General features: G+C 38.0%; 2 protein-coding genes across 4 annotated transcripts in view; one reads left to right on the top strand and one right to left on the bottom strand.

The window, feature by feature from the left end:
- Window positions 1–1,481, bottom strand: part of Atm (ATM serine/threonine kinase) — a 105,542-nt gene extending 104,061 nt beyond the window's left edge. For both annotated transcript variants that reach the window (XM_028783614.1, XM_028783613.1), the window contains exon 1: window positions 1,382–1,481. In XM_028783614.1, coding sequence (XP_028639447.1) covers window positions 1,382–1,418 — 37 coding nt within the window. In that variant the 5' untranslated portion in view covers window positions 1,419–1,481. The remainder of the gene's footprint in view (window positions 1–1,381) is intronic.
- Window positions 1,482–2,014: 533 nt separating this feature from the next.
- LOC114635000 (protein NPAT) overlaps window positions 2,015–16,551 on the top strand; it is a 35,277-nt gene continuing 20,740 nt past the window's right edge. For both annotated transcript variants that reach the window (XM_028783622.1, XM_028783621.1), the window contains exons 1-6: window positions 2,015–2,135; window positions 8,394–8,512; window positions 11,894–11,954; window positions 13,103–13,175; window positions 14,387–14,427; window positions 15,021–15,245. In XM_028783622.1, coding sequence (XP_028639455.1) covers window positions 2,099–2,135; window positions 8,394–8,512; window positions 11,894–11,954; window positions 13,103–13,175; window positions 14,387–14,427; window positions 15,021–15,245 — 556 coding nt within the window. In that variant the 5' untranslated portion in view covers window positions 2,015–2,098. The remainder of the gene's footprint in view (window positions 2,136–8,393; window positions 8,513–11,893; window positions 11,955–13,102; window positions 13,176–14,386; window positions 14,428–15,020; window positions 15,246–16,551) is intronic.

Here is a 16,551-nt window from a genome sequence, read left to right as displayed (position 1 = left end):
GAGAGAGAGAGAGAGAGAGAGAGAGAGAGAGAGAGAGAGAGCGAGAGCACAGATCTGTTCAGTTCAAGGCTAGCCTGGTCTACAGAGTGAGTTCCAGGACAGTCAGGGCAACAGAGAAACTCTGTCTCGAAAACAACAAACAAACAAAACAAACTGGGGTGGGTGGCAGAACCAAAGCTATCCAACTAGAGTAAGAGTAAGCTATCAAGTGAACAAACGCTACTGAGACATTTAAACAAGTAACATAGGTTTAGCTCCCAACATTCAACGGAAAAAGCTTCCTAAGCAAAAGCCCCTGAATAGACAAATCGAATCTCCCTTTTGAGGGTTCAGTCGGTTGATGTGTTTTGACAATAATAATTATATCTCAGCTTCCCAGAAATAACCCCACCTCTGGCATGCTAGTCTTGGCTAGTGGTAAAAAGCACTGGGGCTCAGTCAGGTACAACAGTACTATATTCCCAGGCCTGGGGGAGGCTCAGGCAGCACAATTGTGAATTAGTGGCTACCCTGGGTTGCACAAGGAGGGGTTCTACGGTCAGGTTGCATTGTCCCATCCAGGTCCATTCAATTAACAGTTATCCAACCTGCAACATGTTTGTTAACCTCGCAAACCTGTTTTCTGGATGCTAAATGAGAAAATGACACCACTATGTACCTCAAGGAGTTAGTTCATGTTTCTGTTCATGTCTCTCTCTCAACCTTTCTCTCTCTCTCTCTCTCTCTCTCTCTCTCTCTCTCTCTCTCCTCTCTCTCTCTCTCTCACACACACATACACACACACACACACACAACAAATGTTCAGTATAACTGTCATCCTGTTACTGTCTTCTCTTACAATCGCTTTATAAATCTATTTTGATGACTGGTTTTTTTCTCCTTGCTCTACATTTTGTGCCTTTTCATGCACTTCCTTCTGTCTGAAAGCTTCCCTACCATCTTGCAGAACAATTATGCCCGGCGAGGTCTAGCAACAAAGTCGATTCTTTCAGGCTCATTTTCCACAGAACCAGTCCTTCCTCGGCTAACGCAGTTCTTCTATCACATTATCGCTTTGAAAAAGTAGCTGTCTAATTATCTGTTCCGGGTGGAGGTGTGGAGGGGAGAGCAGGTAAAACAGTGGCAACATTTACCTCACTAAAGACAGCACAGGTAATACAACTGACAATAAGAATTCGAACTCTCGAGACTGATTTCCGAGTCAACGCTCTTACCTACGAACATGTGCAAACCTGTAGTTTAAATATATAAACAAACGGTCTGGGATCGTATGAGATTAAAAAAAAACAAAACAAAACAAAACTCCTAGATCGACCAGAAACCTTAAGGTGACAGACAGGAAAGAAGGACACGCAGAAAGGAAGGTTCAGGCTCACTCCACCTAGGGTCTGCAGAAAGAGGGAGAAGATGACGGCCATCCAGCAAAGGGGTAAGAGCCATTCGAAAACTGAGGAAAAATGGGGTCTGATGAGAATTTTCCCTCACAGAAGCCCAAGCGTTCGTTCCTCGCTCCTACCGTTGCATTCTGCCTGCCAATGCAAACCCAGGTCACTTGGCCTTTTCCCGCGTGCACCGATCTAGCAGCTGGTTCTGCACGCACGCCTTCCCGCTTCCGGTTCAAAAGCAGCAAGTTGGTACAGCACGGGTGCCCCAAAGGAAGAAGTCGGCTTGAGCCGCGGCACGACTGCGCTTGCGCCTTGGAATCACGCGCTCTCTAGCTCAAAACACTCCCCTCAAAACATTCACGGGCTTGAGGAAACGCGCCTGCGCACTGCACACCAATGGCGATCGACCTCGCTCCCGCAACTCCGCCCAGGGGCCGACGCTCCCACACCCGGCCGCCGGGTCCTCTCAGGCCCCAACCTTCCGCAGACGGAAATGACGACGATCCCGAGGAGAACGGAGGCGGGTTTCATTTCGGCGCCTTTCTGTCTCCCTCGGAAGCGATTGGTTGGTGTGGCACGAAAGAGGCGGGACAAATTGCCGCGGGTTCAGCACCGCCAGTGGAACCGGGAGATGCGGCGGCGCCGGGGCTGTCGCCGTGTTTGCTTTGAGTTGAGTCTCGTCCCTCCAGGCGGCTCCCTGTGCATCTCGGATCATGCTGTTACCCTCGGATGTAGCCAGGCTGGTATTGGGTAAGCGCTGGCCGGGGAGGGCGGGTGATCGGACTGGGCTGAGGGGACGGAAAGCCTAGGGGCTGGGGGGAGGGTTTGCTCAGGGTGGGGAAGCTTTGAGGAGTGGGCTGCTAGCGTCCAAGTTCAGACTAGCAGGGAGGCTCGGTCCCTTGGCGGCTTCGGACATTTGAAGCTCCTTGGTGTGGGGATGCTCCTTCTCATCGTGCTGCGCGATGGAGGCAGCCGAAGGGAGAAAGAAGCTCGGTGTGGAACACCTGGGGCCTGGATTCCGAGGCACAGCCAGGCCCGCTGGGACACCTGAAGGAGTGTCGTCTGCGTGATGGACGAGGCTCCGTGTCCCCCACCCTTTCCCTTGTCAGAGCCGGGACTGATAAAGGAAAAAGGGAAAATCCCGCTTTCCCGGCCGCCCAGCGTTGTTGAAAGACTTTCCGACGCCCTTACCCATAACCCGACCTCAGCGCTTGGAATTTGGGACACAGGGAGGTCCCCACACTCTTGGCCCACCATAGAGGCTTGAAACGCCAATTGCATATTTCAGAACGGCAGCGTGTCGTGTTCTTGAGCAAATATTTAGAAGGTACGACGACACTGACTTCTGGTTGCACACGTTCTAGCCCTCATTTTCCTCCATTTTCGAAAAGGGCTTGTTCATAGACCACTGGTCGATCGGGAAATACTCTCTACGTGAAAGACTGTTTTCGTTGTTTGTCCTTTAAAAGAATAAAAGGGATTGTTCTGTAGGGGACAAGAGCCTCTTAGGCTCAAAACTGGACAGTGACTTTGAAACATTATTTGCGACATCTCTAAAAAGAAAGTGGTCAAAGTATGAGGAATCCTTCCATAGTTTCCACAGCCGTTACGAACATTTGCTTTGTGCCCAGTTCTGTCCAAAAAATAAAAATCGCGCGTTTGGCCCGACATATTTTAAGAGGCTCTGAACGGCTCTACTGTCTATTTTTGGAGAAACTTAAACACAAAAACTAATGCTTTGAATGTTTAAAATTGTTTCTACTTTATCAGACTTGGGTAGTTAACCTAAATTTATACCTGTGATTTTTAAAGCTAGCTTTCTTGTAATTTTTTAGTTATTCTCATACAAAAATTGATGAAAAGTAGACCCACATTATGAATATTTTTAATTCTCTGTACGTATTAAGAACTTCGACTTTTAGCTGTCTTGTGATCCATATAAAACTCCTTGATCATAGCCTCAAAAATGGCTGCTCAATTTTGGCAATGTGAACATCGAAAAGTGGATAATTTTTGAGTATTTCTCCGTTTTTTCCCCCTTCGGATTTTATGGGATGCTTAATCCTGATTTCTCTTCGTTATTACCAGTAGGATGTCATTCTTAGATGTAAGAAAGGGGGTGGGGAGGGGCTTTACATACTGTCAGCATTTCCCCTGAAGAGAAAGTCCTGCCTTGTTAAGAAAACCTTAAGGAAATGACAGTCTTTCTAGTTGGAATAATTATGTTTCTGCCCCACTAACAAGTTGTAACTTTTTCTCTTGATGCTTACAAACTCAAGTTGTTGCTTTTCATCCTTAAGATCATCTTCGTTATTCAGATTCCGCTTTCACTGCCATGAATTCCAGCATGCCTCCCATTCTGTTTTGGAATTGTGGTGTCTTTCCATATACTCACAATTCATGTATACCCTTTTTGCAAATATTGCTGAAGCATCTAAAAATTAAACCACTTTTGAGCTTGGAATACAAAAAAAGCCTCCCCACTACTCTCAATTCTGTGATTTAGTATTATCTTTTTATATGTATGTATACCTCTATCTACAGGTTTATTGCTTGCTCAAGTCCTTCTGTGGTAACCCCTTACCATCTTTAGCCCCTCTCTTTTGATTGCTTATGGTTTTTGTTGTTGTTTGTTCTGTTGTCATGTTCCATACACTGCCAGTTTTTTAAGCATAAGAGGACTTAGCATTCATTTCACTTTTTTTAACCCTTTAATACCAAAACATTTTTCTAAACTCCATCTCCAGTGCCCTATGTCACCCAATAGATTTCCTAGTAAAACCGCTTATTACTTAGCTTTACCAATTCACTTTCCTCTAATTCTTCAGCTTACTGCACTGAGTATTCACCTAAGTGCTCTCTACTCAGCCATAGCCAGCTATTTATTGCCTCAATGGAATTTTTCAAAGTATTGTAGAGACCAAGATCCCTTGCTTGCTGCCTCTAGGTCATCAGGCTTTTACTAATCTTTCATAGAAGTGCTCTGTGGAACTGATTATACTTGTCTTTCTACCCAGCCCCACCTTTTCAATATTTGTGCTAAGGTGACAGTACATTAAAGACTTTAGTTTTTCTAAATGTTATGTATTCCTTTCCCCGTGTGTCTAATATACTTGTATTAAAGGTTTAAGTCAAATGTGATATCAGAAAGTTCTTTCAGTAGCTACAGTTGATAATTTCTCTACTGTCTTATTAAAGTAACTTTGTTGTTTAGAGTGTAGACCCCAAAGATACTAGGTTTCTTGGAGCTGGATTTTCAGGCAGTTGTAAACCACCTTAAGTGGGTGCCAGGAATCAAACTCAGGTCCTTTGGAAGAGTATTTATCCAGTATTGACTGATGAGCCATCTCTCCACTCCAGTTTTCTATGGTTCTTAACCATTTTGTCTTTTCTGTTGAAGCTTATTAACTATTCTTATCTTTTATGCTGCATTCATGCTAGGCATGTTCCCCAAACAAATTCCTACATATATGCTATCAATACTTTGGGACATATCACCCCCTTGAACAATAATTTTCCATGCTTGGTAGTAAATTTTAAGTCTGTATCTTCCTATAAACAGCCATTCCTATTTTCTCAGTACTTTTAGCTTTTCCTAAGTTAATCACGTCTAACTCCTTGTGAATCATAATTTGTGGATTGAAGCCGTACATTTTATACTTGTAGATCTAGTACTACAAGACACTGTTACTTGTCTTAATAAGAACTTATTAAGAAATTATATTCTTTCAAGGAAATTAAACAATATTGCTGGGGAGTCAATACATGAAAGAGGTATTTACACAATCAGAGCTTTGGTTCTTGCTTTCTTTGGGCTCCTTTTTGTCTGTCTTTCCTTAAAAGGCCAAGCTCTTAGAATGTTTCCCCAATTTGTGAAGCCCCTTGATATAGTTAAGATTTTATCTGTCATGTGATTGATAATTGGTTATGATCAGATGGTTAGTGATGGTGGGTATGCATTTTTGTAGCACATAACCAGTTAATCATATAAACAATGGCATCTTTGAATATTTTCAGGTATTTTCTACATTGTTTTTGAGCTCTTAAGACAAAGTAAAGCAGAACTTACCAAATTTAACCAAAAATTAAAGCTTAAATTTTACCAAAGCATACTTTGAGAATAGAACATAATGTCTCGGATATTTCTAGATGGCTACACATTTCTATAAAAATTAAAAGTAATACACCATTTTCACAGAGCCTTTTCTCAAATACACTACAAAAGCTTGTACTGACTTATAATGCATCATGAACTGTCATAGCTGATATTCTTTTCCCAAGGCATGCTAGCACAATTAATCATATTTTTCACTTTAGAACGTGGAGAAATTATATTACTTCTTGCCTAAGACATTGCTTTTCAACCTTCATTTTGCTGTCATACCCTTTAAGGTGTCTTTGTAATGTTTTTCTAACCACCTTTCCCACAAATATTTTTAATGTTGCAAATAAATTGTACATCTTTTTATATTAGATGTATATCTTGAATTGCATAAAAATGAAATTTTCCTATTTCTCTGAGGAGCAGTTTCTAACCTCTTTTAGGATGATGTCACTTCTAAGAAATATGTGTTCTCCAGGAAGGAAAAATGTTTAGTAATGACCACCTGTCACAAGTCTCAAGTGACTGAATACATCTAGGTGATTAATACTTTTAGAACTCTCTATGAAAAAAAAAATTATTTGGTGTATCTAATCCAAATCCAAAACCTGAAGAAAAAGTTCAACTACCTCGATTCCATGGTGATTTCAGTGGTTTATATATGTTTTAAATTTGTGTTCACAGAATCCTAGTATCACCTCCCTCATTCTAAATAATACTTTGGGAATACTGAGGAATTTTTTTTAAGCTGATTATATTTCACAAACAGGAAAAGGTTTTTTTACAGTTGAATTTTATTGTTCATGTGACAGAGAGGATGTACACTTGTGTAGCAGTCAGAAGATAACTTTGAGGAGTTGGCTGCCTCCTTCCACTATGGACTCCAGAGTTCACACCAAATCATTAGGCTCATGAAGCAGATGACTTTACCAGCTGAAGCTATCTGGCTAGGCCAGATGTATTGTTTTAATTCATGTAATTTACAATATGCTCTTCAGTGATAGCAATTTTAAAGTTGATAATCTGATAAAAAGGAATTGTTTGGAGGTTTTTCTTGTTTTGCTTTGCTTTTTTTTGGTTTGGTTTGGTTTGGTTTCTGAATGCTTCTTATGCTCCAGAAAATATTTGAATATGTATTTGTTTTTCTTCATACAAGTTAGAAGTTAGAAAACCGCTGGGCAGTGGTGGCACATGTCTTTAATCCTAGCACTTGGGAGGCAGAAACAGGTGGATTTCTGAGTTCGAGGACAGCCAGGGCTATACAGAGAGAAACCCTGTCTCGAAAAACCAAAAAAAGAAGAAGAAGAAGAAGTTAGAAAACCTATTTCTTAACTACAAGAAGAAAGTGATAAGTTAATTCCCAAACCATAAAGGCAGTGCCTAAAATAATAGGGCATTTTTCTTGCTGTTCTCTTTTTAAAACTTACGTGAAATGGCTTTGTAGGCCATCTTATCAGGGTTGGGTTTTTTTATTATTTTATTTATTTATTTGTATGATATGTTTATCTGTTTTGCCTGTGTGTATGTCTGTACTATGTGCGTACAATGCAAAGGGTCAGAAGAGAATGTTGAGGCTCCTGGAACTGGAGTTAAAAATGGTTGATAGCCACAGTGTAGGTGCTAAAATCTGAACCCAGTCCTCTGGAAGAGCAGCAAGTGCTCTTCTTAATCAAAAATCCCATCTCCAGCTCCTGCTTTGTTTTTAATTAGAACAGAGTATATGTATATTTCCAAGTGAAGAAAGCCTTAAAATTTTAAAATAGGAAGAGACTTTAGAAATCACTTATTAAAGCTAACAAACATGTTTTGATTGTTACATTTTACCAGCACTGGGATAAGTATACTTAGGCTAAATAATGTATGGAGTTGCTTACTTTATCTATGGTATCCTTATTAGCATAGAAATTTGAAATGTTGATATTCAGCTTATCTCTTTCTTTGGTTGCTTGGGTTTTTCAGGTGTTATACCTGAGTATATCATTATTTAATCATTATATCTTTCTTCAATCCAAGGGAGACCAAAAAAATTACCTTTTTTGTTGTCTGCTTTTCTAAACATTTTTATAACCTTAGACTTTACAGTTAGGTATTTGATGTTAGGGGAGTTAATTTTTTAATAGAGTGGAATTTGGGGACCAGCTTCATTTTTATAAGCATATATCAATTTGATACATCATGAGTTACTAAAAACTTCCTGACAGGTGGTGGTAGCATATACCTTTAATTCCAGAAGGCAGAGAAAGGTAGATCCTTGAATTTGAGTCCGGCCTAGTCTACAGAGTGAGTTCCAGGACAGGCAGGGATACAGAGAAACCCTGTCTCAAACAAAAAAAACTATTCTTTCTTTTCCTCTATTGAGCTTTTTTGATAACTTTAATACAGAGCCAAGTGGTTACCAACCTTTAGCCTTCACTTGTTAAGGTTGAAGTTCCTATTGGAATTAATATCAAGAATATCCTTCTGACCTTTAACACAGTGTATATAGATCTCTCTTCAATTTGATAAATCAATGGCTTATCGAACACAGATAAGTGATTCTGAGAGAATATGGTTTTTGTATAATCCAGTAAGCATATGTATCCATCCCCTCACCTAGTTCATCTCCATGTGGCAGTCATGGAGTAGTGGAATGTACTTACTATTTCTCTGTTGCTTTTCTCCAAGTTTACTGTGCACTAGTTGCACTTTGTCAAAGGTCTCTTTTTACAAGTTTAACTAGAACTGGGTCCTGTGGAGGACCTCGTGGTCATAATCATTATGCTTTATACTTCAGCACAACCTACTGAAAGGCTGTAAGACACGGACATGTTTTGCCTGAGGCTCCACTTACGGCTTTCCTACATACTCTAGCAATTTTAAGAGTACAGTGTTTACTGAAAGTATTCAAACTTCTATTCTTCATTTAGGTTACTTACAACAAGAAAACCTCACATCTACATGCCAGACTTTTATTTTGGAAAGTTCAAATTTAAAAGAATATGCAGAACACTGTACCGATGAAGGTTTTATTCCAGCCTGCCTACTGGTGAGTTACTTACTCCTTTTAGGAAATTTTCATTACTAACCACTACAGAAGACTGTAAAAGCTGAGCCTTAATTTTAGCTTTTTCAGGAGGCACTGTGCCATATGTCTGTTGTCCTATCTGATTGGGAACATAAGATAATCACTGGATCACTTGAGCCCAGGGATTTAGGAACAGCCTGGGCATCATAGCAAGATCCGTGTCATCAGCCAAGTCAGCTTTGGCAAAAAGCTACATGACTTATCACTTTGTAATTCATGTAACTGAGAAACAGAGATTTAGCCAGGTAGTATACATCTATAATGCAGATTTTTAGAAGACTGAGACAGGATGATTATCACTACTTTTAGACCAACTTGGGCTACACAACAAGATCTTATTTAAAAAAAAAATCAAATTAAAAAATTACTGTCACAGGACTGAAGAGATAGCTCAGTGGTTAAGACTGACTGCTCTTCCAGAGGTCTTGAGTTCAATTCCCAGCAACCACATGGTGGCTCACAACCACAGCAGTGGGATCTGGTGCTCTCTTCTGGCGTGTCTGAAGACAGTGATGGTGTACTCACATACATAAAATATGTTTTCATATGGTACTAGTAGATTATGTTAAGGATGGCTCCTTAGTGGAATTTTAACTATTAATGGTCATTTTTCTATAAGAAGTCTAAAGGAATCTACAAAACTGAAGTTTACCAAGGATATAGGATACAAAATATGCAAAATTCCACTCTACTTTTACATACCTGCAATGAACAGTTATTTCAGTTTTAAAGTACCTATTTATAATAACAACACACAGAATGCTTGAGTAGCGCAACAAAATATGTATGTAATGTTTGCTAAGAGCTGCTTGAAAGAAAAAATGTGAATAAAATCAACATTGTATGTGTAAATTAGCAATTCAGTAGTGTTGAGTCAATTCTCCCTAATTTCACATGTAGATTGATCACAGTCAGAATCCCCACAGTTTTATAGAAAGCAACATGCTGAATTCTGAATTTTATGTAGAAAAAATGGTTGGAATACCACAAACAATTCTGAAAAATGTGAAAGAGTTGGGAACTAGAGGAGATGACTCCAGTGCCTGCTGCTCTTCCCTCCCCAGCACCCATGTCTGCTGGCTCTCACTGGTCGAACCTCACAGCTGTCTCTTACTACAGTTCCCTGGGATCCTACTCCCTCTTTTGTCTTCCTTGGACGCTTGCACACCCAAACAAATGAAAATATAAGTAAATCTTAAAGAGTCAGAACACATTATTTTAAAGTGTCAAGATCAAGAAGAACACTAGAAAACTCACATAACAGAAGAGACTAATAAAACATAATGCTTAAATATTAACTAGAATTCTAGATTCACATTTCAGAGAAAACTTCCACACCCTGAATAAATTCCAGTAGTTTCAATGCTAATGTTACTTTTAGTGCTGATAAAAGTATTCTGTTTATATAAGATTCCAGTACTGTAAGGTACTGAGAATAGGCTACTAAAATCTGAGTTTTAGGCTCTCCATTGAACTTTAAGATTTTAAAAACAAAAATCTTGAAAAAAATAAAATTAAAACTTATAAAGTACAAAAAGGTACTCATGTCCCCCCCCCTTTTTTTTTTTTTTTAAGAGACAGGGTTTCTCTGTGTAGCCCTGGCTGTCCTGGAACTCACTCTGTAGACCAGGCTGGCCTTGAACTCAGAAATCCGCCTGCCTCTGCCTCCCAAGTGCTGGGATTAAAGATGTGCGCCACCACAGCCTGGATCATGTCCCATTTTTTAAAAGACTTATTAATTTTTTGATTATGTGTATTTGTACATGTTTGTGTGAGAGCATACACACATGGATACAGGAGCTTTCAGAGGTCAGAAGAGGGCATCGGATCTCCTGGAGCTGCAGTTACGGGTAGTTGTGAATTGTCCAGTGTTAGTGCTGGGAACTGAACTTGGGTCTCTAAAAAGGTAGTATACCGTGTTACCCTCTGGACATATCTCCAGATAAGTAAATTGAGATCTAAATGTTCAAAGCTCTTATAATTGCATAGCAATAGATCTTTACTGTGTTACTTTCTATTACTGAGTATTTTTCTTAGTTGGGTTTCAGAACAGTAGTGAAGACAAAAAATAAAATTAAATGATAAAAAGGGAAGGAAGGGAAGGGATATTCTGTGGCTGTGACTTCTGTCTCTCACCAAATCAGTGATTCTCAACCAGTGGATTGCAAGCCCTGGGGGCTATCAAAACTTTCACAGGGATCACCTAAGACCATCTAGAAACAGATGTTTACATTATGATTTATAAGTATAGCAAAATTACAGTTAATGAAATAGCAATGAAAATAATTTTATGGTCAAGGGTCACTACAACATGAGGAACTGTATAAAGGATCACTGTGTTAGGAAGGATGGAGATGATTGCTACTAAACAGAGGGGAACCATTTCTTCAGTCAGTCATTTAGCAGTAACTAGTTACTGGTTACTTATTACAATTCATTATTAGAAAGAAAGAAAAAGCCACAGGGAGTGATTACTTAGGTAAATCTCCTGCCTTTTCAAGCTTTATGTTGAGTAAGTAGCCTCCATCTGAGTTATGAGTTATATCCAGTTTCTTTTTTACTTCTTTGAGTTGGGATCTACCTAACTTACTTGAGCTGGTCTTGATCTTTCTCTGTAACTCTGACAGAACTTGAGTTTGCAGCTCCCTTCTGCTTTACCTTCCCAGGTATTTAGGAATACAGGCCTGTACCATATGCCTTAATCTAGTACCGAGGAAGCCAAGACCAGTCTGGGATTTATAATAAGAGGGAAAAAAAGAGTGTAGTGTTGAAAATTGAGTGGAAAAGGGAATGTAATTGCCTGTCATACATCTTCCTCAGTGTATTATATATGTCTTCAATATTGTCCAAAATAAAAGTTTTATCCTAGTATGTCTGCAGTCAATTTTAGGTATTTAAAGAATTTATTGCATGATGTTACTTTTTTGAAATCAGAACTCTTAGTTCCAGAATCTTTGCTCTTTTCTAACCTTAAGTGTATGATCATACTATTATAAAAGACTACTTGTGAATTGTAATGGTTTACATGGCTTTCAGGTCAGCCAGAATAGGTTTGATATGGGTCCTTATTGTTTCTTTTAAACAGTTAATAAAATACTACCTCCAGGCTAAAAACTGCTTTTTATGACCATGCTTTTTGTTTTACATAAGGACTTATGTCACAGTTCAGACAGGCAGAGTTCTTTCAGGTGTGTCACACATACCTTTAGTGAATGTTGGTAACCTGCTTCTCTACCCTTTCCTCACAGGATTTTCTGCACTCAAGATCTTGTCATTGGCTCTTATGGTGGGAAAGTGGTAAATTGTATGGTTTTGGTAATACTTGATCTTTTTGCTTTTCAGTCCCTATTTGGAAAAAACTTGACAACAATTTTGAATGAGTATGTAGCTATGAAAGCAAAAGGTAAGAACTTGGATATTGTTGTTTTAAGATACAGTCTCATTAAAAGCCTTGAAAATACTTAATCTTCTTCTGGTAAGACATATTTTACTGACCTGGGTGGTAGTGGTACACACCTTAGTCCCAGCCCTCAAGAGGCAGAGACAGGCAGATCTCTGTGAGTTCAAGGCCAATCTGGTCTACAGAGTGAATTCTAGGACAGCCAGGAGTACACAGAGAAACCCTTTCTCGAAAAACAACAAAAGATATATATATGTATGTATGTATGTGTATATACATATACATACATATATGTATATATATATACATATATATACATATATGTATGTATATGTATATAAAATCTTACTGGGAAACAGAATTTATTTCTGCTTATATTGAGTAAAACCAATTCTAAAACTCCAGATGTTAACTAACCAAAATAAGCCAGAACTCATATTTCAAAATGAAATGAAACTTAGCTCTAGGTTAGTTATACTGGCAAGAAAAAAAAAATCAGTGTTATTAGCTAAAATACTTTGAACTGGTAATTTTGACTTCTATGTAATGAGAGTAGGCATAGAACTTGGTCAAAAAAATTGACTTATAGTTAACAACATAAAATAACAATTCTTTAAATTTCTGATGAGTCAGAGGGGAATTACTCCCTTGACATTGTTTCTATAGTTCATATCATCAAAACTATTACTGTTAGATTAATTGTTGTAAGATAATAGCCAGAGGAAAAGTAGCTTTACCTTTATTGGTGATAACTAGATGTGCAGATATCATGTTAGGTGCTTTATGTTGTATCTCAGCCTTTAACCCAATAAAAAGTATTGTTCATAGATGTTTTTAATGAAGAAATCAAGGATTAAATTTGGACACATAGGCATTTGTTTGCCTTTCTCTTATACAAAAAGAGATAAGATTATTAGCCTTACAAGTTATTTAGATATATTTATATTAGACTTGCTTCTCTGTGGTTTAAAGAAAAAAGCCACCTCATTATATATTTGCACACTGTTACAAATAGGCTTATTTCTCAATTTCCAATGTAACTTCAACAACTCAGAGACAAGGATTTTGTTTGTTTTTTCCTGTTATTATCTATGTCTTTGTTCAAATTGAAAAACGAATTTTTTCAGCTGAGTTTATTTCCTCTTATTTAGAAACATCAAATGATGTCCCAACAATAATGTCATCTCTGTGGAAGAAGCTAGACCACACACTGTCTCAGATCAGGTATTGTGCCCATTAAGATGTGCTTTTTTAGGAATGCAAATACACTTTGGGTATAGGACTTCTTACGATATTATAATATATCCATGTAACATCTTTTTAATTTTGAAGTTTTGTAAAGGATAATTGAGGTTCTTGTTCTAAATTTGAAATAATTTGAAACAAGTTGAATATTTTTAATAGATTATTTACAAATGAGTGAGTTTTTAATATACAAAAATTTAATGACATTCCCAACTTTGCATACCAATTTAGAAACAGTTTAGACTAAAATACAAATTCCCTTAGACAACCATTTCTTCATTACATATTCAGAGAAATGTTGACTTCATGCCCAATTGATTCTTTCTGGAATTTTCTAGTATTTTTGCATGGTATGAATACTAATACTGTCTATGTAGTTCACAGCCTTGGAATGCCAGGCTCAGCATCCTTGGAAAGATAACCAGCCTTGTTGTTATAAGTTTTTGGACATCTCTTATGTAATGATAGTATCTCAATGAAAAACCCTTCCTCTCAAAGCTACAAGTGAATATTTCATATAACTTCAATAGAGGCCTCATTTTTACCCTCTGGCTAGGCTAATGGCTCCAAATGGCTTCATCCTAGCAGTGGATCTTATTTGCTAGTTTTGTCTTTATATTTCTTTCCCTAACTCATTGTTCTGCCCTTGGAAATAATTTTCAAAATATTCTTAGAGGGTCTGGAGAGATGACTCAGTCAATAATAGTGTCACTGTATAAACGTGAGGAGCTGTTGTGCTCTCCAGTACTATACACCAAGCTGCACAGTGGCGCATGCCTTTAGAACTCAGGTGCTGAAGTATTGATATATGTGAACCACATTTTTAAGAAAAGTTTCTGTCATTACAGAGTTGAATTGAGAATGTTATATTTATATGTAGCTTACTTAAACATAAAAAGTTTCTAAAGTCTAGCCAGCCTATACCTTAATATCAGAGCATTCCAGTGCATATTGATTAGATAGGAATTTGATCACCAAAATTATGTTGTATGAGTGTTTACATGGCTCTGGTTTTCTTCTAAAAGAAATCACAGTTGATACCCGAAAAGACAATTAGACTCATTTCATCTGAGGGAAATCACCTTTTATAGTTTACTTATAATTTACTTCATGTTTGATGGTAACTAAACCAAAAAATATCTCATCTAAAAGTAATACTTAAAAAGTAACTACTTTGTTTCACTTGTTAGGAGCATGCAGAGTTCTCCAGGGTTTGCTGCCCATCAGAGAGGTTGGTATTTAATGTTCATCAAGGTTCAACATTACCTCACACTTGTCTCATAAACATATAAACTAACAATATCCGTGTGCTACATCTATATTTTCTTTAAACTACTCTTTTTTAGTACAATTAGTAGACATGTTCATTTATCATGGTTGGGGGGGTTTGAGGTATGGCTTAGTGGTTTAACTGAATGTACAGGTCCCTGGATTTAATTCTTATCAGTATAAAACAAAATTAAAAATATATGTGCATGAATGTGATATGCAAATATGTGGTGTGTGTGTGTGTGTGTGTGTGTCCTAGTTTAACTCTTGCATGTGAAGTAGCAGCATCCTTAATTTATAATTTGAAAATCTTAATTTTGGGGGAACATTATAGGATATGGCAGAACAGGTATCCTTTGGGTATATGAAGTTGTAATGTTTTCATTTTAATTTGTTTTTATACAATATACTTGCATAGTTATTTTATATTTTTCAAGACTATCTTTTAATCTATAAATCTAACATGTTATAGTGTATAGGCCATGCAACATAGTGTCTTGGTCAGATTCTGAAACTCCTATGACACTGTTAATTTTGTAATGCCACGTGTTTCAGCTCGAACGAGAAATGGAATTGCGGAAATCAAGCGGCAGCGATGGCTGGCATCTCAAGCAGCTCCCGTCAGTTCAGAGTTACTGGTTTTACCTTATGCTTCAGGACAGTTTACCACTTCTCCTTTGGTAGCCACACAAGCTATTAAACCAGCTGGCCAAATTTCAACTCCAGCGAGGTCAAATATTGTGGTGGTCAACCAGTCACAGCCACAAAATACTGTAACTAGTAAGTTTAAGTTTTACTCTTTAAATTCAGTTGATCCAAGTAACCATGTCTTACTTTTGTAGTATAAAATCATAGCCTAAGAGAGAGATGAAAGAACTTGTAAAGACAGCAGACAGTTGTTCGACCACAAGGATGCAATCATAAAACTCTGATCTTGTTTTTTTCCTCAGTGTTAAATAAAGCAGGCTCGACTGTGTAATTCTAGCAGTCAGAAGAATAAGAAATTCAAGGTCATCTGCTACATGCCTTCAAATAAAAATATTTTTTACTTAAAATCTAGAAGTCATTGTAGCTAAGTCTACAGTTCTTTCTGTTCTAATTGAACTGCAGGCCAACCTTGAACTTGTCTAATTTTCAGATTTGGGGTAATAATTGGAAAGACCTGATTGTGTTTTTTTAAGCAGAATGTACACTATATTTCACCATCTCGGAACTGTGAATGTCAGTTTGTCCTGGAATATATTCCCTATGTACCACCTTTCTGTGTTGAATAGTCTGGATATTCTCAGCCTAGTCTTAGAGCTAGAAATAAAGTTAGAGATCATGTTCTAATCCAGATTGTGCCTGTTGTAGATATACTTGTTGTATATATACTTGTTGAAGTGCAAACAGGGTAGCAAGAAGTAGGAAGCTGCTCTAATATGTGCTTTGGGATTAGAATTCAGGGTTCATCTCTTATTCCTGAGTTGAGTAATTTTGCCACGCATTAAGACTACTCATTTCAGACATAGTAGGGGCGCCCTTAGTCTCAGCACTGAGGAGGCAGAAGCATGTAGGTCTCTGACTTTGAGGCCAGCTGGATCTACAGAGAGAGTTCCAGGATAGCTGAGGCTACACACAGAAACCTTGCCTTGAAAAATAACAACAACAACAACATTGTTCATTTCTGTCTTTCTCCAAATCCTGTTCTATAGTAGGAGCATTCAGTTGATTCTTTTTATACTTTTGGTTTTTCGAGACAGGTTTTCTCTATGTAGCTCTGGCTGTCCTGGAACTCACTCTGCAGACCAGGCTGGCCTCGAACTCAGAAATCCGCCTGCCTCTGCCTCCCGAGTGCTGGGATTAAAGGCGTGCACCACCACTGCCCGGCATACTTTTTCCCTTTATGTTTCCTTTGTATTTGTCAACTGTCAACCTTAAGTGTATAGGGACTGTATTGCATTTGTCTTACTATCTTGTACACTGCCTGGCTCATAGTAGTACTCAGAAAATGTTTTCTGGATTTTAATATATAATAATAGTAGGTATCTAATGTTTGTCATCTCATTACAAGTTAATAAAATTTGTGTTTCTTTGGCTTACTGTG

The sequence above is a fragment of the Grammomys surdaster genome, unplaced genomic scaffold (genome assembly GCF_004785775.1).
Source record: "Grammomys surdaster isolate TR1022 unplaced genomic scaffold, NIH_TR_1.0 1162, whole genome shotgun sequence".
Classification (NCBI taxonomy): Eukaryota; Metazoa; Chordata; class Mammalia; order Rodentia; family Muridae; genus Grammomys; species Grammomys surdaster.
This window is presented reverse-complemented; position numbering and strand designations above follow the sequence as displayed.